Genomic DNA, 25787 nt, shown 5'->3' on the forward strand with positions numbered 1-25787 from the left:
ATCTGAATATTTCGGAATGGCCATTTGCGCTGGGCAAGTGGAGCAGCTGTCTGTCAGTTAACACTTTTTTTTTTTTTTTTTTAAATGTATGTGCTTTCTATTGGTTAACTTAATGTGTGCCATAGGGTTTATTATGACATCGGTCCACCCTTTGCAGCTATAACAACTTCAACTCCTCTGGGAAGACTTTCCACAAGGTTTAGGAGTGTGTCATCCTCACCAAATTGTGGTGGCCATCCCCAAACTTTCCACAAAACTGGGAACATGGATTTGTCCAAAATGGTTAATGCTGAAACATTCAGAGTTTCTTTCACTGAAACTCAGGGACCAAGCCCAGCTCGGGGATAGCCCCTTCCTGTTCCAACATGACTGCACCAGTGCACAAAGCAAGGTCCATAAAGGCATGGATGACAGAGTTTGGTGTGGATGAACTTGACTGGCCTGTAGAGAGTCCTGACCTCAATCCTAGAGCCAATCCTGAGAGCTTGTTGGATACTTGTCCAACATCAGTGTACTGTATGACCTCACAAATGTGCTTCTGAAAGAATGGTCAAAAATCCCATAAACACACTCCTAAACATTGTGGAAAGTCTTCCCAGAGGAGTTGAAGCTGTTAGAGCTACAAAGAGTGGACCGGCGTCATATTAAACCCTATGGAGTAAGGATGTGACCGAAGTTCATATGTGAGTCAAAGGAGGTGAGCGAATACTTCTAGCAAGATAGTGTATGTGCAGGTTTCCAGCCTGAGCTGCAGGGCGAAATCCAAATCAACGGCAGATCAGGCAGGGTTTACCCAGCCTATAACCATGAGCAAGATTCTACGGTATACACACACACGGCACAAACAGGAGTGGGTCAGGTCAATGCTCCCACAGGTCACAGGGCAGCTTAAGGTCATGCATGAGACACAGACACATTATGCTCAATGAGCCACTGCACTTTGCCTGCCATTTAAATCTGGATCCATAGTGTTATTGTATACCATCCTCTGATGAAGGCTGTGCACATCAGAACAAGACACTTGACAGTGGGACTTGACTGTTTATACTAGTGGGACTAGATTGTTTACTACTGCCATTATGCATCTCTCTGATCCAAACAAATAAATAACACAATGAATTATTTGTAGAAAACAGCGAAAAACCTTTATTGCACAGCTGTACAAGGTGAACATCTCTTTAAATGCAGCTGTTTGAAGTGATTATTACTTCAAAGAACATCAGTACAAACGGGTTCTTTAATTCAGTGTTACCCCATAGGAACCATAGGGGTCTATGTTTATAGGTCACAGAGCCAATGAAGTAGGCTAACCTTCACAGTAATTACTTCCCTTACACGTATGTCCATGTAGGGCCCAACAGCACCATATAACAATAATATATTTAGGATATGGGCTTATGTACAAATATTATCGCTGAAATATTACTCATATGATTTAGAAATAAACTTAATGTTTCAAAACAAAACAAAACAATAAATTGTGACAGGCTATATAAAATAAATTTGAACACACAGCAGTTTGAGCGCATGATTCAGTGGCTTCACTCTTAAAACAAATGTGTTGAAAACAACACAACATGCATTGCTTTTAACACATCTTAGTGTCCAGATAGGGACAACATAGTTTGTGTTGTTTTTAACACATTCTGTGTCCAGATAGGGACAACACAGTTTGTGTTGCTTTCTATTCTATATGTTACACAATATGTGTTGAAAATAACACAACTTGTGTTATTTTATTTTTTTTAAAAACACATCTCTGTGTCCAGATAGGGTCAACACATTTGTTTTAAGAGTGTTCTTGTTGTTGAGAAACTGAGATGCCCGATACAGTGGTCAGTATCTCAGCTTCCGAGGCTGGATGGTCACCAGGGTGCTGCTGAGTGTTTTTCATCTGGTCTTCCTCTCCTCCACTCTTTGTCCTCAGTACCTCCCTTCACTTTCTACACAGCTCACTCCCACGGCATTGTCCGGACACTTGCATGTACGGCCACTAGGTGTCGCCAAACACAAGTGTGTGCAGCCTCCATTGTTGACTGAGCAGTAATTTTGTCCTGAAGAAAGAGCAAGCAAAGTTAAGTTGATGATCATGCCAACAAGACAAAGAAAAAACAGTAAATACTTCAAAACTTAATAACCAGGCTATACATGCTTTTCGTCTAGTTTTGTCTCGCAAAACGATAGCCTTTAAAACTTATCAATTTTCCATGAGTGCCTCCCTTCTCAGTTACAGAAATCATGTGATGTCATGTGATAATTTCAGTAATTCACTGAAAGCATTTCATCTAGTTCATTTTAAAAGTGAGACACAGACACAACTGTCCAGGGGAGGCCATCCTTGCTGTTCATTGACTTTGCCTTGTCACAATCTATAAACTCAAGTTCTGTGACTGAGGACAAGTGATGATTATACTAACCACCCTCGTCTCACCAAAAAACAAAGTCAGTAAAAGCTGCCCTTAGCACAAAAACACATAGGCCAGAAATCGATCCCTGCGTGGGTACACCCAAGGTTGGAAGGCCAAAGGGTTTGTTTGACTGACTGCCGGAGGTCACTTGGGATACGAGCTACACCAGACTTACTTCATTTACCCAGCAGTCAGCCGCCCCTCGCAGAGAGGCCTGAGAGAATTGTAAGAAGCGGGTCTTCAGAGTAAAGTGGTGACGTGGGGACGAGAGCCTTTTCCATGACCATCAGTCTTGTGGGCATTTTACACAAACATCTGCTGTATTTGCATACCATGTCCGGGCTACGTCAACAACTTGTCTTGGTGGGGGGAAACATCACTCACTACTACATAGCCAGTGCACAGTATACACTCTCAAAATGAATGTGTTGAAAACAACACATATCTGTGTTCAGAGAACAGAGAACACATATTGCTTTCGTTATTTGTTACACAATATGTGTTGTTTTAGTGGAAAATAACACAACTTGTGTTGTTTTTAACACATCTCTGTGTCAGATAGGGGAAACACAGCTTGAGGTGTTTCCAACACATTCGTTTTAAGAGTGTATGCCATGGACGTTTTTGCCGAAGATGAATAGGGTGAGGAAACTCAGGCATGTTACCAGAGGGGCACTGGGCGTAGGCAGCGGTGATCCCATATAGACGAGACTTTTTCTGGGGATGGAACTCCTCTAGCTCCCTTCCTGTGTGACGATCCACTGTGATTACAGCATTCCTGTCACACACACACAAGCACACAAATACACAGTGAACGTTGTTTTTTTGCAATTATAATACTGCCTCAGACAGAAATAGACCACATTGCTTACATTCATTCATCGGGTGGTCAACGGTGGGAGGAAAAACATCATGATGACCACATGAGGATGACAAACACACGAGGATCAAAGAGGTTTGAAGGTAGAGTATGTCTCGACTAATGTATGTCTCGACTGATTAATTCCAGGCACAGACTTTGCTTTTGGCCTCTGCCACTCTGAGCACGGCAACTTAACACCCTCTCAAGCCCCACTACCCAGATAGAGCTCAGGGGACCGATAGAGAAAGTGAGGGAGAGAGGGGAGGAGGAGGGAGGGGGGGCAGAGAGAGAGAGAGAGAGAGGGAGAGAGAGAGAGAGAGAGAGGGAGGCGCAGTACCTGCCCTTCACCGACAACCAAACAGCTGAGAAATTACAACCAGCTGCCCCCACTTATTGCTTGAGCAGGCTCCTTGACCCCACCTCTGTTTCTGATGGCTAACATGCCCAGTGGTGAACTAGTCTCGAAAAGCATGCTGGGCACTCCAGCCCCCGCTCCCGGGAAACATCAAGGCTTCGGTCGAACAGAGGGCCGTTGATGTCTGACGCCAAGCCATTTGAACTTTGACCCCATCTCTCTTCCGCCCGTAAACTGGCATCTCACCAGAGCCTGACGCTGCATGAGCCTTGATGCAGATCAAGCTGTAGCAAGTTTCAAAGCAGCCGCGATAACTCACTTGAGAGGAGAGGAACTTTTTCTGTTTTTTTCATGTTGTCTTGCTGTAGCCCGGAGCAGTTTGCATTTGAGAACGGCTACTGTCACGGTCACAGTGACTCACCTCGTCCAGTCTGTGTAGTAGAGGTTTTTCCCGTACGCAGTCAGGCCGAAGGGGTACTGAATGGTCTCTGTAATATCTCTGCGATCACTCTGCGATGGGTTCATACATTCCATTTTGTGGGTACCTGTGCCCAACAGGACAAAGAGAAGAATCGTTATGCAGTCACTAGTTCAAAAAGTGTAGGGGTTAACCACACATCATATACGGTTACAGTTGTGTTATTTGACAGACGCCTTTGTCCAAAGCGACAATACAGTATATACTGTAGCCTACCTCACACACTGATTATTTGACAATCTAGCACTTCTAGTCCAGGGACTCTGGCATACAAATATTATGTCAGCTACAGTACATGATGTATGGCTATATACTGCTCTATATATAATTCTACCTGTGCCCAGGAAGGCTCGTCATCATTTAATTTCCCTGCTTTTATTTATTCACATGGGATTTATTACACTTTCTCCCATTTGTGAGAGTTTTGCGAGTTTGAGAGTATTTATGGGGGGAAACCCAAGCACTCCCTGAGTTCATGACTGCACGGCTTCTGGTCAAGAAGCTGTGACCTCAACTCGGGTTTTTGTTTGTCTTTCTTAAGAGGCCTAACAGGTGTGATTTTAACACAGCCTTACAGCCTTTCACTGTCTCCCTGGGATGCCTTTATGCAACGCCCCAGAGAGAGAGTGATAGAGAGAGAGAGAGAGAGAAACAGAGAGAGGAGCTCACCGGCATCTGCCCAGCACAGTAGGGATGTCTGGGGGTCATAGGTCAAACCATTAGGCAGACTCAGGCCATCTTTGGCCAGCAGCCGTCGGTTGGTGCCATCCATGTGAGAAGCCTCGATCTTCGGCGCTTCACGGTTCCAGTCACACCAGTAGAGGAATCTGAGCAACACAAAATACAAACATTTAGTAATTGGTATTACGCAAAGAAAACAAACATTACACAAAAAACAAACATTTAGTGCAGCCATTTTCTGTGTATTAGCCGCATTGTGTATTAGCCAGGGCAGTGTTTTATCCAAGTTATCCTGTGTATTATTAACCTCATAGCTGAAGAAATTTTGCAAAATCAATGTATAAGCTGCGGTTAACAGTTTGGGAAATTACGGTACTCTGTATTTGTAGTACTATGAATAGTCATCTGATCGTCATCTGTATCTAGAAAGAGGGATTTGTTAGGTAACAAAATTATGTGGGTAAAAAAGCAATCGATTTTAACCCACACATACAGTTTTCACCAAGCTCTGACAATGATATGTCGTTTTAATGGTTGCATGAGTTTAGCTTGACATTGTGTAACTTGGACTTATCACAGCATTCAGGATTTTATCCCCTTTGGGGTGCTATCCAACATTGTTTCAAATGTTCCAACATCAACATTTTTCCATGACATATCTTGAGTAATCTGCATCACAACTTTGGCAACATCTCATAAGCGTGCAGCACAGTGTTTACTCTGTGATCCACTGGATGATATGTGTTGTGAAAGCACTTGCTGACTGTAACCTCTCATCTCTGAATAAGTCATTTTTATTGCAGGTCAACAACCTCTACTCATGGTAAAAACCCTCCAATATGGAGTTGTGCAGCGCTATGTGTAGACTTGTTTTTTGCTTAAATAATTCAAATGACTTGGAAATAGCAACAGCATGTGAAGAGACAAGCATTTATGCCTATGCTTTGTGTTGCACAGATACATACATTGCAGTTAGCATGCAAATCAACTAGTGGCGGTCCAGCTCTCTTGTAATACCACTTCGTACCACATTAGCCATGTGAGTTCACATATTGTAGCTCTGTTTAACAGAGAGATGCTGGACAACATACACACAGGCATGCAAACACACACACACGCACACGTGCAAACACACACACACACACACACACACACATACCCATTCACAGGATCAGCGATGATGGCTCGGGGATTCACCAGATCTGTGTCGATAAGGACACGGCGCTGTGCTCCGTCCAGAGATGCCACCTCGATGCGGTCTTTCATCGAGTCTGTCCAAAACATGGTCCGAGACAAGTGGTCTATGGCAATGCCCTCAGGGCTCCCAAGATCTATGCAGTGAGCAACAACGAACAAACATTACAAAACAACAACAAAACATCTTTGCCCAAGGCACTTTTTGTCCTTGCTACACGAAAGCAAGTCAAGAAAAGTCAAAACGTTTTCTGTATGAAACTGAAAAAAACTGAAATGTGAGAATACGCCAGAATTCATCACTGTTGGAGCTTGCTTAAGCCTATTACTCATGGGTGGAGTGCAGACCACAGACTACAGACTGTCCACCCTCTCTTCCTGTTTTGTACCAGTCAGCCGTCTCTACCCTTTCCCCTCCATCAGTTGCACCACTGGCAAGCTCTCATACCGTACACCAATGAGTGCTAATACACAGTACAGTATGTGGTGGATGTTGTACAGTATATCCACTAGAGTTAGCACACAAGTAGCAAGTGTGAGCATTAATCATAGTAACGTTTTCTAAATGTGTGACTGCTTGAGTATTTATCGCTGCTGAATCAGTGGCATCAGCGTGAGATGTATGAACACCACCCACCTGATCTGATGACGGGGATGGTGTCTCCCCCCTGCACACTGGCCTTGCTGATAGCCGGGGTGGTGATGTCCGTCCAGTACACCATCTTGTCCACGCAGTCGAAAGCCACGCCGACCACCACCTTCTCCTAGAGAGAGGGAGGGACAAAAAAAAAAAACAGTTGAGTTCGTCCAGATTTGAAATGACCACTGAGCCGTCCCATGGAGATTTGGATTCCGGTGGTTGGCCGCCCCTAACACATTTTACGGGACCACTGGGGCCCTGTTGTTCTAGGAAGGAAGATGACAAAAAACGTAAAAAATGTGTTCAGATTTTTGCACTTGGCCATCCCATGCAGATTTGGAGCTTTTGTTTGCTGTGTTCATGAGTTGTTGAACATGAAATAAACATAGAAAAACCACAATCACACCAGCGCACGAGCGAGAAACAACCTCAGATCATCCTGAGGCATCGATATCACAGAGCCGCGTGTTGAAAGCAAGCGGGCAAGCTTGTTTTCTCATCTCAGTCAGGTCAAACTTATGCTAACTGTTAGTGTAAATGTTGGCATATGGACGTAATGAGGACCAGACTGGTGAGGGATATGAGAGAGGCACGGATCAAACCATAACCTGGAGAACTGACTCAGTCCCTGCTGTGCATGGCGTATGGGGAAGCCATACCTTCACTGGATGGAACAGACAAACGTGGAACATTCCAGAAAATGCAGTTTTCACTCTGAAGCACGGCTCAGGTCACGAGAGGGAAAACTCTTCCATACAAATTAAATAATCGCATCAGTGGATACAAAGTTGGCCTTCATTACACGTTCAAACAGAATGTTTGTGCAACTATACACTTCAATAACCTGAAATAGGACCTTAGTTCAAAATGACCCAAATAATCCGGATAAAAACGGAGGACTTAAACCTGCAGTTTGACATTTTAGAAGACACAACCCTGCACTGCTCAACATTGCCTTCTCCCCAGCACAGATTCACAATATGGCCCCAGATGTTGAGCTCCGGCCCCCCAGCATGGAAAGCTCAACGTCTATTAAGGCATTAGGATCTCCTCTCCAGGACGAGGCCCCTCCAATCATCCCTTCGACGCATTCCAACAGTGTTATTCCAACTGACCCACTCTCCCCCACGCTGCTGCGGAACAGCCTCGGTCCTGTCACAACTATCCTGTTCAAACAGTTCAGCCTAGGACATCTGCTGTGCACGGAGATCACTTGTGGTCAAATATTTCTCCTTTCCAAAGGTCAGCACAGCAGCCAAGCCATGAGGCCCTCCTCCTACAACAATGCTGAACTTATGGTTAAGGGTTCCGAGTACAAGCTCCCCCTACTTGGGAATGTGCTACAATGGCTCGGACGTGCCGGTGTAAACAAAGTCGAGAGAAGAACCCATAAAATGGCTACTTTTTCCAAGTATTTCCCCCTCCAGATAAAATACTGTAGCGAAAACACATTGTTGAGCAACGAACAAACCCGCCATCCCATTAGCCATGTCTCATTCTTTCCCAACAGGACCCCACATCTACAGCTGACGTACTGTATGAATCCACAGAGACAACTAGACGAGCTGAAGCCCACACAAACAGCCACAAAAGGAAATAGCGTCTGAATGTCCCAGTGATTTCAACTGTGGTTAAGACAATCCAAGATCTTTTTGTTGACTTCTTTCTCACAGTCACTACATATCTTCCATCTGGACAGTTAAACAACGGCAGAAGTGTTATGGCATTAGTAATTCTTAACACAGAGACCTCTGTTTAATTTAGAAGGCCAAAGAGGGCCTGAGCCTTGTGATCTATGTAAACTCTGGAACACTGAACTGGTGTAAAAGAGTACCATCACTGCCAGTTGGCAGAGGGTCAGTCCTCTCTAGTTGGTCACACTTTACATAGGTTAGTCACCTATACATTATAAACAACCTATCCAGACAATATATATAAACAATCAAACTATTTATTGGCACTTGGTAACAGTAAACAACTGTTTATGGTTGGGCTTGGTTATGGTTATATTGATAAATAGTTCACCGACAATTTTAAAGATTGAGCCTGTATTTCAACAAACCATCTGTTTAGTCTCTATAGCCGGACAATCCAAGTAAAGCGTTAGCAACAGTGCACTAGCCGTGGCCCTAGCTACTTACTGGGAGGTGTAGCGCTGTCTTGGCCTCACTCTTCTTCATGCTATAGCCATCCAGGGGGACGTACTCGATCCTCCCACTCTGGCTGAACAGCAGGTTGGTGCCAGCGGGTAGAGGATAGATGTCTGGCCTGGGAGTAGGCCTGACTTCGGGCCCTGTCTCTCCACTGCCTGCACACGTCAACAGAGAACCATAAGTGCATGTGAAGAGTTCAGATGCAAAACCCTCTAAATCTGTCTGACTTATATACTCTTTACATTTTTTTTATGAAGCACCTATACTGTAGGTTTCTGCCTACAAATCTATATTTCAGACGAGGAAGAGAGTGGTATTTAGCGGGTTTTGGTGCGAAATTTTTAAAACAAATAAAAAATATATATTTTTGAGCATGCACACAGAATAGGTAGCTAGACAACTTTGAGGAGCAATTCCATGAATTTCACAAAAAGTATATTGGATTTAAGTCACAGACTGTATATTTAAAGATGACAAAGAATGGATGAGTGTATGTTAGCATAGAGGGTTTGCAGCTTTAGTCTGTCAATTAAAAAAAAACAGGTTTGTTTGTAGTGCTGCAAGGTGTAAATCCTTTTTTGGTGCTCTTCGGTGCTGGGATTCCAGATAATGATAAAGTATTCACTGAATTGCTCTGATGAAGGCCAGCTTGGCTGAAACGCGTAAGCACGTTTAAGTAGCCGAAAATAAAAACTTTTTATATGCATCATTTTTTGAGTGCCTCGGATCTCTGTACTTTCTCTTTAGTCTGTCAATACTGTATGCTTGCAGTAGGTGCTATTTTACAAGCCCATTTACAACACTATAATTGGGCTGGGGAATAAAATGCCCATCTTAGCAGATATCTAGCGCCACCTCATGCTTATCTGGCACCCTCTTAAATAATTAAGTGAACTTAATGCAGCCAATAACTGTTTACAATAGTCTCCGGCAACCTCTATCAAAGTCTCCAACTCAAAGTGGTAATGTAACGTGTGGAGAGGGAGCAGTGAATGGAGGGATGGTTTGCGTCTATATTTGTTCATGTTCACCCATTTTAGTGGCCATCTGAGATTTATACATGAAGGATGAAATTTTCCGGTTCACAGTAGTTTTGAGGCCATGCACCAAACTCTCCTCATTCAACAAAGCCATGGTACAACCGGTTTTCCATTCTATGTCATCTTTAATGAATGGCTCTCTCTCTCTTTCTATCCTCTCTCTCTCTCTCTCTCTCTCTCTCTCTCTCTCTCTCTCGCTCACTCTCACTAAGGAACATCCATAAATGGTGTTAACCTTAGCCTGACAGACCACAACCACAACAAGCACAGAATCAAGCAGCGCTTGCCAGTCTAATAACTCCCTTACAGGTTGGCGTGCTGCCAGGGCCAGTGCGGGTGCCAGAGATCTCCAGGCCGTTGGCATCCACGCACCAACACTGGTCGATGCTGCTGTGGCACTGCATGAGCTCGTAGTTGCCCTCCACGTCGCAGGTGGGCACGTACTGCCCTGGCAGGGGGCGAGGGCCGCGTGGGCCAGGCTCAGAGGCGCTGAGCGCACTCTCTCTGTGAGTCTCGCAGCGCGTCTTCTCTCGCTCTGGAGGAGGACACACACACACACACACACACACACACGTACACACACACACACACAGACACATACACACAAATTAAACAAATATGAGAATGCAAACACAAACAAACTCACACAACAAACTAAACTTGAACTAGCATGAAGAATTAATAAGTAGACACACAAACACAAATTAAACAAACATAGGACTGGCAACACAAACAAACACAACACACACACACACATACACACACACACACAAATGAAACACATGCAAACACAAACGTACACACATGACAAACTCCATATAGCATGGAGAACAGACAAGTGGACAGACACATACATGAAACCCACATAAGAACGCAAACATAACATAAACACGCATACAAACACATGACAAACTCCACATGGCCTGAGGAACAGATGGAGGGCATTTTACAAGGGCAGGGGTGGAGGGTGGGGGAGACGTACACCTCATGAAGTCCTCAACATTCTGAGAAAGTCTGTGTAGCTTTTTTATTCGGAAACTGAATTGCCCCCCCCCCCCCCCCCCCAACCAACACACACACACACACACACACACACACACACACACACCTCAGTAAGATAATCAAGCGTTGGGTTTAAGCTATGAGTAATTCAGAGCCCAGAGGGAGTACATCTGGAGTGTGTGGTTACCAAATCCACCCCCCTCCTCCCCAATCCACCCCACAGCCTCCTCTGGGAGAGAAACGCCGCAGCCAAATCATTCCAGTCTGGTATTCATAAGAACAAGCAGAGCGGGAGGCCACAGAACAAGCCTGGACGAACAAACACACACACACACACACTTCAGTCTTTCGTCTCTGGAACATCACAACTCCAAGCCAATCACAATGCCAAACCAACGTCACCCTGAGCAGGTACCTATGCATTCATTGGCAAGATCAAGCAAGATTCAGGTGGCATAGATGATGCTTTCAAATGCTCCACTGATGCTTTCAAAGGGAGTAATGTTGGGGATTCATACTGCTAAAAAGCCTCTGGTTACTAACATGTTGGAAGATGATAGTTATGCATACAGTCATTTCCTGTGTATTAGCCACACTGCATAAGCCCAGGACAGTGTTTTATGCCAGTTAAAAGAAAAAAATTATACTAATACCATATTAACTGCACCTGACCTAACCTCATAGCTGAAGAATTTTGCAAAATCAACGAATAAGTCGCGGCTAATAGTTGGGAATTTACGGTACAGCCTTTAATTGAATGTCATGGTGACACACTTATGGTGTCAGATGTGCTGTAGTGGCATAATCTCTACTAGCGGTCAACAAAAACCGCAAGGAACCGCCTCCCAAAATCCTGCACAAGGATACTGCAGTGTAGTACAGGGTTAGAAAACGGTACAGCTGCAACAGCAAGAGATCAACATCTACCTTATAAAGTACAATCCTAAGGCATGACATTTATTTAACTCTAGTCATGGAACACAAACCCAAGGGAGACCGGAGATCACATCCCAAAGAGGTTTAAGAGCAGATGCTGCGTTGCTCTCATATAACGAATATGTTGCTGTGTTAAGGTTATATAATACTTTAAGTCGAGGGTTGGAGACCACCTGCGACGGTGGACAAAGCCGGGCTGAAATGAAACAATATTTGCAATGGCAGGAGCATGTACACCACCCTCAGTCACTCTGGGCTGATAAATTCCCTCATTCAGATCCAACATTCCTGTTAAAGTAGACATGTTCCAGCTGGCGCTAAGAGGCATTTAGCTAACGCTAGATCTGCAATCCAGAAATGGTCTGAACAAATTCACTTTGGCACAAATCAGTCTAACAGGAAGTTGACAATGGTTTACTGGAAATAAACAGTACCAGAACATTAGTGATATGAGAGTCACACAGTAGCTTATTTCCTCAAAAGCAGATCATTTCATAGTACTGTTTCGAGCCAAATTAAATAGAATGACATAGGGGAAATATATGTATAAAGGGTAAATGTATTCTTGTACAGTGATTGGCATGACAGTGACATGAGCTGGTACAAATATCCAGACTACTGTACCTGAGGAACAGTAGAAGCCGTCACCATAGAAACCTGCTCTACACTGGCAGGAGAAAGATCCGTCTGTATTGTAGCACTGGGCATCAAGGTGGCACCTGCCTGGCTGGCATTCATCGATGTCTATGAGAGGGAGAGAAAACACGAGAGAGAGGGAGAGAGGAGGGAGGGGGGCAAAGAAAGAGACAGGCATAGAATTAGAAAAAGAAAGACAGATAGAAGGAGTAAGACAAAAACAAACACACACACACAATTGTCCTATTACCGTATTACTCTTGCTCTTTACTGCTTTAATTCTAGATCCTTTATGCCTACCCCCTCACTGATGCAACCCTCTCCACCTTTTTCTATGTACATGTATATGCACTGGAATGTATGTTACTATCAACAAGATCTTTGCCAATACTGTCCCCATACATTCATGCTGATACAGCAACTTTGAATAAAAAAAAGCGCACGTGCATCAACAGCAGTCAGAAGCCATCCGAGGATGTATAAAAATGTCTTGATGTAGCATATATCTTGGCGGGAGCTTCTGTATGGCTGTTCTAATGTCTAGCTCTTGTGCAGGCCACATGTGCACGCAAGCGAATGGAGCTCCTGGGGCTTCTCACTGGTTCGTCTCCAGCTGGTGTCTGGCCAGCAGAAAAGGGGCTACTGAGAGGTCAAATGAGGCCGGAGAGAGAGAGAGAGAGAGAGAGAGAGAGAGACATTGAGAAAAAGAAAAGGATCTTCAGAGAGAGAGAGAGAGACTGCTTTAGAGAAGGAGAGAAAGAGAGGGGGAAGCCTTTTAGAGAGAGAGAGACTGCTTTAGAGAAAGAGAGAAAAAGAGAGAGGAAAAAGTCCTTTAGAGAAAGAGAGTAAGAGAGAGAGAGAGAGAGAGAGCAGGAAAATCTCATCTGTGACTCATCTCTGTCTTGCCCACAGTGAGCTACACCATCTACACACATTCCTGTCTGGAAGGCTACACACACACACATCCTCATCTGTCTCCAACATTCACTCTTACAGTACGCCTGACAGCCAGGCGCTGTTTCTGCAGAGCAGGAAGCTGAGAAGTAGGAGCCTTTGATGGAGCTTTCCGAGCGATTAGTTGGTGCAATAGCAATCACTCCTTTCAAGGAAAAAATGCAAACAACGAGTTGGTTCTTGGCAAGAAAATCCTGTCAACTATAAAACATTATCTTGGAAATGTTACATAGCTCATCTCTCCAACTGGGGTGATGCAGAAACTAACAACCATGCAACTAACTTTGAAAACACTTTATTCAGCCTTTTATGCAACATCAAAAACATCAAAACTTTCTTATGGTGGTCTCTGGTCAAAATGTTATGCTTCTCATTAAGAAACTATTTTCTGTAGTACACAACACTATGCAGACTTTCTTTGTTGTAAGAGTCTTAATATCGCTTGCCAGTTCCAGTGCCTGTGTCTGACAGATACTGTAGCTGTTCATTTAGGCCTTATTTAGTCTAGGCCAAACAGCATGTCAGACAGACAGACAGACAACCGCAAAACAACAATGAAGCATCAAACCAGCAACCAGTACACATACCACTATAAGACCAGTGCACAACACAAAAAGACCGGAACACATATCACCAAGATATATCAAGACTAGTACAAGTAACACCAAAGATCTGCACCAAAGTGCAGTTTCATCAGTAGCATATGAATCTAGTAGGCCTACTGTAGCTAAGTGCAGTACTAGCGTACACTGAGGTTGATGTGTTCTCCTTTCTCAGCTTAGCTTAGCGTAACGGCGTCATACCGGTGGAGACGAATGATCTGAGCACCGAGCTGGTTTGGACTGACGGCACCCAATACGGTCTGCCTACTCACAGCAGGTCATGCACATGCCTTAATGTACTACTGTATATGTAGGCCCGTTTATGAATCCTATATGTGTTGCTGTTTGGTTTTCAATGTGTGATCTTCCTTGTCAAAACAGAAAGGCATGAATAAAGGAACAGTAGAGAAAATCAAGAAAAGACATTTCCTCCTGCTTGTGGCGCCCCACCTGTCATGTCTCCATTCCCCACTAGTAGAGCCCACCCCACACTTTGAGAACCACTGGTACAGGCATATTATAAGGGCGCCATCCATTCACAAGGATGCCCAAAATTACAGGATTATTCTCTTTTTTTACAAAAAAAAAAACCTAACCCTACATAAACAATTTAAAAACTATTATTTTTGAAAATCTTACAAACAAAAACAAAACGTGCACAATTCCAACTAAGAGTTCATCCATCTATTAAGAAGTCTCCTATTCTCCCGCACAGTAGTTGAGCGCTTCTCCCGTAGCAAGCCTACCCTGACAGGACCTCCCGTCGCCCACGTAGCCCGGCAGGCAGGAGCAGACGTAGGCCGAGGCTCCGGAGTAGCTGCAGCGGGCCCTCTCTGGGACGTCGCAGTCATGGCTACCGGCCTGGCAGTGGTCCACAGGGCGGTCCCCCTCTGCAACAGGCAAACAACAAACGTCAACAACAACAACAACAGCAGCATCAACAAAAATACCATCATCTTACAATGTCATATGACCTCACTAGCAAGATGTTTTGGGCAGTGAGCTAAAATAGGCTGAAATGGGCAATCTCCTGCAGCTAATTTAGGCTTTACAGCAAAGGACTTACAGTAAAATGTTTTGTCTGATGTGGAATAGAAAGCAACATTTAAAAAATGTGGAATAAAAATAGAAAATGTACAGTCCACTGTATGTCCCCTGAAAACAAAGTCAAATCATTTAAAGCCTGTTTGTAGATCGCACATGTAAGATCATATAGTATCTACAGTATGTACACAAATACACTCTCACTCTCTCACACTTTCACACACACACACACACACACACACACACACACACTCACAAAAAAACTAAAGACACGCACCAACACAGGTCTGTCCATCACTTGCAAACTGGTAGCCATCAACACATTCGCAGCGGAACGTTCCGGGTTGGTTGTTACAGAGGGCATGATTGCTGCAGACCTGTGGAGATTCTCGACACTCGTCAATGTCTGGAGAACACAAGGAAGAACGGAACAAAGAACAGAGTTGTGTAACCTGCCTCTCAAACTCAAACAATTCCTTAAACAACAGCGCTCATTCCTTGGCATCTCTTCTAGTGAGTAACCTGTGTGTGTGTGTGTGTGTGTGTGTGTGTGTGTGTGTGCGCACAGCGGAGGTTATCTGCAAAACTCGGATTTTCTTCACAGACCCATTCCCAGGAATCACTAGAGAGGATACCATCAGGTTTAGTAATTACAGATGTTTTTAAGATACAATCGGACCAATTTCCAACATCCTCCCCCCCCCCATCCTTCCCTCTTCCCACTTGGGATCAGCTGGAAAAACCCTCGAAACAACTAGCCGGGATTCTACGTGTGCTGGACACTCGAGCGGAAATGGCAGGCACATTAACTCCTTAAACATTTGGCCCAGAAGTCCCCTCTTAAATGAAGCAGGGTCAGGGTCATTGGCAGTGCCCTGTTTACAATGAGTCTAACTAAAGCATAATGTTTGGAGTGAGAGAAGCTCCCCAGTCACCACGGAGGGAAGGAAGGAAGGAAGGAGATAACCAGGAATCCTCCCAGAGAGGCTGTTAAGTGGTGCACAACAGCGGAGAGATTGCACCATTCAAAGATGTGAACAAATCTGAGGCAGATTATAATCTTATAATCTGCACTTCAAAGCTCTCTATAACAGACAATGACCTTGGAGCGACACCAGAAACCAAAAACCCGGACAGGGTTATATTCATTAAAAGCCATAATGTTACATATTTACAATAAAAACACTGATAAACTTAACCCTAGAACTGGCACAATGATATCATTTTGACCATTTAAACAGTTGCATGTAGAATGTATTTGTCTTTGACATAAAAGAATATTGAGTTTAAAATCTAAGGGTCAAAATGACCACTTTGGTAGTTCTAGTAGTTAGTAGTTGTACCGTAGCAGAGGCGACCATCCCCAGTGAAGCCAGTCGCACACTCGCACGTGTACTGGGTTCCTTCTCCAGCATGGCACATGGCGTTCGTGTCACATCCATGTCTTCCAGTGTAGCAAGCATTCTCATCACCACCCCCACCTAACAGCGGATCAAAAAAAAGCCGCAGCCTCATCACAAAATTATAAACCACCCTCCCACAGAAAAACATTCATTTATTATAAACAATTATTTATTTGGTGTGAACTGATGGAACGATGTCAATAGGTCAATACTCAACAGTCTTAGTGGTATATTGTGTAGTAAGTGGTAAATTGATATTAAGTGGTTGTCACTCCGATCACTAATTGAAAAACATCTTAAAATCATTCCTAAATGAGTTTAATGCCCACAGAGACCCAGGATTGAGTTCGACTTGAGGTCACTTCCTGTCCTCTCTTCACTGTCATATCTAATAATGGCTAGAAAGATAACTTAAAAAGTATCTCACAACTAATTCTAGGGTGACTATGCATCCTCCTCTTTTTCTCGGAAATGTATAGATTATGCATCGATAATTCCTGGCGCTTACCACCGTTCATGTCCCCGATCTTATTGCTCATGGCGTAGCGCATGAGCTGTTGGGTGGTGTCGTACATGACGAACACCTGCTCCACCCGCAGCATCTGCGTTTGGGGCACCTTCCGCACAGCTTCGTCGTGGGCACAGCTCTGGTAGGTGATGGTCTCTCTCCACTGGTACTTCTTGGTTTGCGTGGTGCCATCCTCCAAGCTGACCACGTACTCGCGTGAGGAGGAGGACGTTACGACTGGAAAACCAAAACACAGATGATGATTTCAACTACATTTCAGCCTGGACTTCAGGTGAGGCGCGAGGCACTACATTTCAGCCTATACATTAATTCATTTGTTTTAAACAAGAGTACAGTCAGCCTGATATTGATGCAGAGCAAAAACATGCAGAAAGGAGGTCTACTGCCTGTGAAGTTCAAATCAGAACAGAATCATATCATAACCAATCAAGGGGCACCATTTGTGGACAGGCTTCTTCAGCGTTATTGCATTCTTGAAGTACAATACCCATTTTTAGTGATGTTGCAGCAACGTTTGGAAAAAAAAAAAAAAACAGCATTTCTCTCACTGTTGTTGGAGTACTGGTAGATCTCAGTGTAAGGGTCAATCTGCACGGTTGCCCCCTGTGGCAACTCTGGAATTCGGCCCTCAAGCTGGGTGTCAACCACCAGATGGTCATGTTGGTCAATGCCTTTGAACTCCTGAGTGATGGTCAACTTCTCGCCGCCCTCCAGGAAAGTGACCTCGGCCTTACGCGTGAACTCTCCGCCTGTGTACAAACAAAACAGGAAGCCCAGTCAAATGTCCAGTTCTCATCGAAACCCCACTCACCAGGCGCTCATTTTATCACTGCATGTTCATGTAATAATAATAATAATAAAAAAATGAAACACAGAAATCGCAGAGTCTACTACACAAGAGGTGTGATTAATGGGCATTGTTCAAATGACTCTGTACGCTTGGATAGTCCTTCAACCAATCAGACCAATGATCCGGTGCGTCTTTTGGATAAGCTAGTATGTGATTGGAGCCAAATTCAAATTCGCAGGCAGCTCAGTCAGGGTTCACCCAGCCTATAGACAGAGGATAGTGACACTACAGTATATTGGGCAAACTAATGGGTACTCTTAAAACCACTTAATCTCTGAATTCATATGCCTCATTCAGACTCATTGCCACAGATGTATAAAGTCAAGCGCCTAGCCATGCAGTCTGTATTCATAAACATTTATGAAAGAATGGGTCGCTCTGACAAGCTCAGTGAATTCAAGCATGGTACTGTCCTATGTGCAACTGTATAGGGTGCAGAAAGCAAGGTTCATAAAGACATGGTTGGGTGAGTTTGGTGTGACGGAACTTGACAAAGGTCACACAGAGCCCTGACCTCAACCCTTTGGGTTGAACTAACAAAGATAACAAGCCAGGCCTTCTCGTCCAACATCAGTGCTTGACCTCACAAATCTTTCTCTAGACCAAAAAAAAGAATTCCCCAGACACACTCCAGAATATTGTAGAAAGCCTTCCCAGAAGAGTTGAAGCTGTCATAGCTACCCTATGCCTGCAGATTTAGAATGGGATATCATTAGATAGTAATGGCCAGGTGTCCCAATACCTCTGTCCAAATACAGTAGTGTGTCGGTTAAACATATTGTAAAGAGTCATTTGTTTAACCTTCCAAGTGCATCCTTTGTCTCGTCCACATGTTGGAACAACTACTGTATCGTTCCATGGTCATTGCCATTACCATTCTATAATGGTTTTTAATGCAATATATTTATTATTATTATTATTATTATTATCATTACCAACGATGCTGAAACCGTTCATGTAGCCAGGCTGTTCCAGAGCGAAGGCCCATCCGATCACGCCCCCGATGCCCGAGAGGGGCTGCAGGGAGATGCCCACTCCAAGGGGGATGGCACTGACGGCCACGTAGGCTCGCCCATCGTTGGACACCACGTACGAGTGCAGATCGTTGCTGGCAAAGTCCACGGGATACGGGGAGTTGCCCACGTACACCCTGCCGTGCATTTTCCCGTTCATCCGCTGAGGTTTTCCTGTCAGAGAAGTGAGTATACATAAAGAACAAACAGTCCATACACTGAACTTCACACATCCTGAGAGCTTGCTTCGAGCACTTGCCAACTCGAGTATTACTAGACTAGGCAGAGGTCAAATCAGATGGATGTTTGAAGTCTGACTAACCTTGAGACACACACTGCTTGCCGTTCCCAAAGTACCCAGGTCGGCAGTGGCAGCAGTAGCCGCTGGCGTGGTCCTTGCAGTCAGCAAACGGAGAGCACCTCTGACGGTTGTTCTCACAGGTGTCCGAGTCGTACGAGAAAACTATCGGTCATCCAGGAGACAGAAGACAGAGAGGTCTGGGGTCACAGTCTGCCGTGAACAGAGCCTCCTCAAGAGAGCAGCTCAGTTGGTTTAACAGCTAATATTGCATGTCACACTCTCAAGAGGAACTTTCCAACTAAATGAATTTGTATCAGTGTGTGTGTATGTGTACATTTAGTTATCAAGATTTAGTTATCCATACACTTAAAACAACAATATGTAGTAGGGGTGTTTTTTTACTTTTAGCAACTTCAAACTCATTTTAATGATACACTGAGTTCTAATAGGGAGAATGGTGTCTCTGTCGTTGCCAATCCCAGAACACTTGGTATTGCACTAGATAACATGCCAGTGAATGACTCTTTTCAGATCCCGACACACTGAACACAGCCTTCTAGCGTCATTTTACATGATGCAGGTTCCATGAAAGAAATCAGACCACCCTTCACATTGAAAAATAACACTAAAGGGGTACGCAGTTCATTGACGAGAAGGGACGAATACCAAGGATCACTTTGGATTAAAAAAAAGTGTCTGCTAAATGAATAAATGTAATTGTAAATTAACCTCCTCTCCTTTGTGTCTCTATTCCTTGCTACTTCACACTCTCATATTTGGAAAGCCTATACATAACACTTAGACCTACCAGAGCCCAGAGAGCGATTATCAACAGTGACTACATGGTCATCAGCTCACAGCTCACCATTGACCTGGATGTCACTGTCCAGAAGGGCGATGTCGCCCGTCTGCTGCTGCTGAGGCTGGTACTGGACAGGGTGGATGGGCAGGGCGCGAGCTGGGCCCGGGTAGAGGTCCACCTGCTCAAGCGCCTCTGCCACAGGGTGGTAAGTGGGGTACTCAACCACCTGCTGCTGCCCCTGCTTGGGGTAGTAGTAGAGCCCAGAGTCCGCTAGGTCTTCGGGCGGAAGGTCGGTCACTTCCCCTGGTGCCACGTTTGTAAAGTAGGGGTGCGTTCCTATTTCATATACCCACACACCGCGTTTCCCCGAGTTGGTCTTCCTGGTGGGCACACAATTAGGACAACATTCAAAATTTGGACAAAAAACGTTTTAGAGAAATGAATTCGGTTGACAGACATCAGGGTTGTTTTTCGCTCACTCAGTGTCAAAAAATATTACAAGAGAAGACTCTCATGTCAAGACTCTCATGAGCCCTTTGCTGATGGAAGTCTTGAAATAAGCTAAAGCTCCTTAAAAATCACCCAGCTACAAAAGGTGTCACAGGCAGCCCATAATAATCTCAGTGTTCTCGCTTCCTGTGTAAAACCGTTCTGACTTTGTGTGCTAAAAATACAATCTCCATTCTTGGCGAGAACAATGTCAGCCTGCCATACTCACTCTGAGAGGAACTGGACAGAGGCCTCCTCGTCGCCAGTGGTGCGATAATACGGCCCCTTTCTCGGCCAGAACGAAGATCCTGTCGACCCCTTATTGAAACCGGCATGGATCACTGAACTCCTGCCGTCCGGGTTGAGGGTAGAGAGGAACTTCAGTCCATCTCTCGGGTACAGTAAGATGGCGTAGGAGGTGGACTCCACCGATGCAATCACAAGCTGGAAGGTGTTCCTCTACATATTGGGGAATTTAAAAGACAATATGCATTTACAAGGCTTTCATTGTTAGCGATCATTGTTTTGTGAGCATAATGCTTTCATGCGTTCATAGGGATTTCATGCATTCATTAGGGCTTTCTTGTGTTTATGTAATCAAGGCTTTCTTGTACTCAACTGTTTAAATATTGTCTATTTTAATGCTAGAGTGACAACACCAACAGCCAGAGCTAAATTCCTTATGTGTACATACTTGACCAGTAAAGCTAATTGATCTGCTTGATTTTATTGTTTGGCCTCACTGTCATATATTCAAGGCATGTTAACACAGTTATGATTGTAAAGGGGACTGTCTTACTCTTACCCTGTGATGTAGCCCAGGTCCTCGAGACAGGGGCTTGTGTGTGGTCACATCTTCCCAGGTGACGATGAAGGCGTGTGTGGGTGTCACCTCGTCGTCGTCAGGGAATGCCCGGCTCACGTGGTCTCCCGCTTGCTGCAGCGTGGACGGGCTTGAGTCCTGACGGAAGTACACCTTGCCCACCCCGTCGCTGGTGTCCAGATCTCCCAGCAGGGCGGCGATCATGCCAAATCTAGCTGGCATCTTCCCCAGGTACTCGCCCTCTTTTGCTGGCGCTGCTGTGGCAATGAATCCATTGGTGTTCACCTGGAAGAAACAACATAATACGGTGTGTCACTGCTGTATCTATACTGCACCCTCTCAGCCTTGGTTTAGGGTGCAAAACACAAACCCTCACTGCTGTATCGGACATACAGTATACATCCTTAGGGAAGCCTATTTCCTCATTTTGAGAACAAACAGCAAGGGAGAATAGTACAAAATGTGTAGTTGTCAAAGGACTTGATTTTCATAGCATATTTGCATAATAGGACTTGTGGAACTGCACAGTAATAAATGGTTCTCACATTTCTGGACAATCACCAAAACGCTAGACACAACAGCTTAGGAGGCACGGTCTCCTGAGGAAAGGCTGTGTCTACACGTACGAGACAGGGAGACAATCATGAAATATGCATGAGGTAATAGCCTTCCCTGATAGCTTTTTCCTCACTGAAGCAAAAACAGTTCTATTCCTGGCTGAAGCTTCCTGTTTCTCTTGCAGATTGATGAAATTTAGACGCATCATCCGGAGTATTTCCTGTGAGAGGCTGGATGAAAGAAGAGTCCTCTCTGTCTCGCGCTCCGCTTTCAAACGCTCGTCCGTTTGAAAAGCAGACGAGGCGTAACATTTTAAACAGACCATTCCCACAGGTGTCTTGATGGGATATTGAGAATGAACTTATCCCTCATAAGAATCCATCCATCCATGTCTTTTGTTGTTGCGTTTCTGTCTTTGATGTCTGGTCCAAAGGCACTCCAGGCCACAGACTGTCTTGACAGGTGTTGACTTTACAGGTTCGGGCGCATTTAGCCCTGGCACAAATCAGCAAAAAAGTATGCACACAGCGATGAATCAGCTGAACTAAGCTTTGTCTTGGAAGCAGAGTCTCTCTAGCTGGCTGGACACAGTTTTTTCTGAGAAGACAGTTGGACACAAATGTCATATTTATGAAATGCTAATTATGATTGCAATTTATGAGCCGCATTGTGTATAAGCCACAGGACAGTGTTTTATGCAAGTTAAAAGAAACAAAACCATATTAACACCATATTAACTGCCTCCCTGAATTGACCTCATAGTGGAGGAAATTTTGCAAAATCAATGTATAAGCCGCGGCTAATAGTCGGGAAATTATGGTAGATGTGGTCACTCCCTCTTGACACCTCAAACAGGTTGCAGGACATTCAAGGACAATGTTAAATGGCTCAGAATGACTACCTAGTAGACACCGAAATCATTATGAAGATGTATCAGTGCAGGATGTTTAACAGTACAGCGCAGACAATTCCAACTTTCCACACAGAATGTGGCCTCACATGGACAAGGTTCATCCTTTACATACATACAAGAAAGCAATGTTTTTTCATAAATAGCATATCAAGGCTGAAGTTTTTTTTTTTTCACTTTTTCAAAATACTGAACGTTTCATTCATTCATCCAGTCATTACCCACATGCAGATACTTCTGTATGTGCTCACATGCACTTCACTTATTACATTTGGAATTGGAATTCACACAGCTGGTCAAAGCGATGGCATATGAATGAATAGCGTGCTGGTACACTTACAGCCACAAAGTACAGCTATGTCCATCTTATGAAAGAAGAAAATCATAGGGAATACAGATACCGCAGACAGACTTTTTCAGCATGCTACTGTATATATCAGGAACACAATGGAATGAAGGAAAAAACATTTCTATTAAGGGAAAAAAGTCACTGCTAACAAAAGTAATTTGCTTGCTCAGCACAGGCGTCAGTCCCACTGTTCTCAACCAATGTCAAACACAAGGCACAGTAGACATAACCAAACAAACTAGATGTTACAGAAGCACAGACAAAAACAATTCGTATTGAGATGAAGAGGGAAAGGAATCTTTAGTTTAGTCTTAGTTAAGTGATATGGTAGCACACAACATCCTTCTCTTATGAGTTCAAAGTCTGTGCTCTGTGGGGGAGAGGAGTGGTCTGCACTTAACATTCAGAAACATTTTCCACTAGGGCCCCCAGAAACATCTAGAGAGACCCCACTATCCCATCCACCACTTTGATTACATCAAAATACAAACCAGGAGGGAAAAACGAGGAAGTAGATGAATGCGTGTTTAAGAGAGAGTGTGCAAGAAAAAGAGAATTTACATAGAAAACAGGCAGTTAAGCAAGAACCAAAATCTTCTGAATGGCAAATGTAAAAGCATAGTAAGACATCTGTGTTTCTGATGAGGTCAACACATGAAGTGTTGTGCTGTGAAAGTCATTTCCCAAGGGGGGGGGGGGGGGGGGGGGGGGGGTAGCAGAGGGCCCCTCAGCTGTGCAGATCCAAAGACCAGTAAAGTGATTTTTGTGTCATGTAGGCCTTGTCCTTCTCAACATGAATATTCCGAGGAATATAGATCAATATTGAATTTCCTTTTAAGATCATAGGGATAAAGGAAGACACAGCTTTGTGGGCTGTTACTATGGAGTCCAGGAGGTGTTATATATTTGTCTATCAAGAGAATATGCGCTTATCTTATTTTATGTCTGCTCATTTTACTAAATCGTGTATATGTTTTACTAAATAGTGTGCTCATTTTACTTAATTGTGCTCTCAATTTGGTAAATCGTGCACACATTTTACTAAATTGTGCAAACAATTTATTATATTGTGTGCACGTTTTACTTGTTCTCAATTTACAACAATTAAGATGAGAGCACAATTTAGTCAAATTAGCAGCACTATTTAGAAAAATGTGCGCAAAATTTAGTAAAACGTGTGCACGATGTAGTAAAATGAGTGCATGTTTTCAGGATATATACCAAAAAAATATCTTGCAATGACCCCTAAAGTATTCCATACTGATGCATAATGAGTAAAAACCTTTCATGGGATCATGCAGCACTACCTTTCATGTGATCAATCGAACGCAGTGAGGTCAATTGTAGCCTACAGTTTATGACCCCCAACACACACCTACACCCCCAATCCATTACACATACTGATCTTCTCCATATCACTGGGAAAATAGTTCAACAGTAACTGTAATCAAACTGTAGTAGCCTAATAAAATGTCATAGCAACTTGGCAAACTTACGTAGATCTTGCTGAACTTCCCATCGAAGAACATTAGTGGGTGATCCAGTGTAAATACGCGCGTCTGATCATTCCCTGAATCCAGCAATTCATCCCCTGCCCTGGGACCATAGGGGAACAGCTCAGACCGGCTAATACCTAGAATTGAGATTGAAAGAGATAGAAGCGTAACCCACATTAGCCAGCTTTGCCCGAGACAACCCATATTCAGGCCGACGCAAGTGAAGGACTGTGACATAGTTGTAATGAAGTTTTGGTTATAGGGAGCCCCCTTTCACGACTTGGCTCACCCCTGCGCAGGGCTGTGTTAAGCGCAGAGAAAACTTTGCCGAAGTTGTGAGAACAGTCGGGGGCGGAGTTGCACTGGGCGGGGAGATGCGATTATAAACTATCCTCTTTAACATTCATTATTGTTTCACCGCGAAATATTTTCTTCCAGAAACAGTATTTTTGTTGCCAAGGGTAGGTCTGCATCATGTTCAGACATATGATATTTAAAGGGTAGCCTATAGCCTATGTCAACGGGGCAATAGTCTGTAGGCCTAGGATGTAGCATAGGCAAGATTTACTTTGGTTTGTATAGCAATTATGAACTAGAAATGCAATTCCAAGGAATTACCAGTGCATGAAATGCAAAAATAGATAGATAATGTAGATATGGTTACCAAGGTGTAGCTAGGGTAAATATGGTGGTTGCATAGTTTACAGAGAGTTGATAGTGTGAAGGTAGACAGTTTAAAGCTGAAACATTTTGATTTGCTGATTTCTATTCATGTTAAAATGTTAACTATGGTAACAATGATAACCAGGTTGATTGGTTAACTTAGCTACTGATTTCATGCAGTAATGGTAAAAAGGTTAACTATGCTAATGTTACCGGCCTCAAGCCTAGGGGAACTTGGGCCAGCACAAACCAAGTTCTTTACACTTAAAAGTAAAAGAACAAAGAAGGCAGGTGTTTAGGCATGGAGACAATGGAGTTCCTTTTTATTAAAGATCAATATAAAAAGATGCATTAAAAGGATTATTTCCTAAATACTTGACTTTCATTCATTAACATCATCATAAGATTAACACAGCCATAAGATCACAGATTACACAAGGTTCTCACATTAAAACTAGAGCTCTCACTCAATCACCACCACTAAATGAACACATTTCATCTCAACATACAACCATCACTGCATACCCAATCATAACCATCTTATACATCAAAGATTAAACTGCATATCAATGCCATGTGCTTGTTAATTCATTACTCAACAAATGCTCAAACAAAC

General features: G+C 43.8%; 1 protein-coding gene across 1 annotated transcript; it reads right to left on the reverse strand.

Moving 5' to 3' along the window:
* Nucleotides 1–1119: 1119 nt before the first annotated feature.
* On the reverse strand, nt 1120–24817 carry nid1a (nidogen 1a). The gene is made up of 20 exons (XM_062520414.1): nt 24509–24817; nt 21178–21480; nt 20602–20831; nt 19947–20263; nt 19103–19243; nt 18703–18954; nt 17466–17666; nt 16897–17133; nt 16329–16466; nt 15263–15391; nt 14688–14831; nt 12374–12493; nt 10119–10346; nt 8760–8926; nt 6616–6742; nt 5944–6115; nt 4773–4930; nt 4047–4170; nt 3074–3186; nt 1120–2054 (listed from the first exon to the last, which is right to left on the reverse strand). Exons 1-20 carry the CDS (start codon nt 24743–24745, stop codon nt 1924–1926), a joined length of 3669 nt encoding a protein of 1222 aa, XP_062376398.1. The 5' UTR covers nt 24746–24817; the 3' UTR covers nt 1120–1923.
* Nucleotides 24818–25787: the final 970 nt, after the last annotated feature.

The sequence above is a fragment of the Sardina pilchardus genome, chromosome 18 (genome assembly GCF_963854185.1).
Source record: "Sardina pilchardus chromosome 18, fSarPil1.1, whole genome shotgun sequence".
Taxonomy (NCBI): Eukaryota; Metazoa; Chordata; class Actinopteri; order Clupeiformes; family Clupeidae; genus Sardina; species Sardina pilchardus.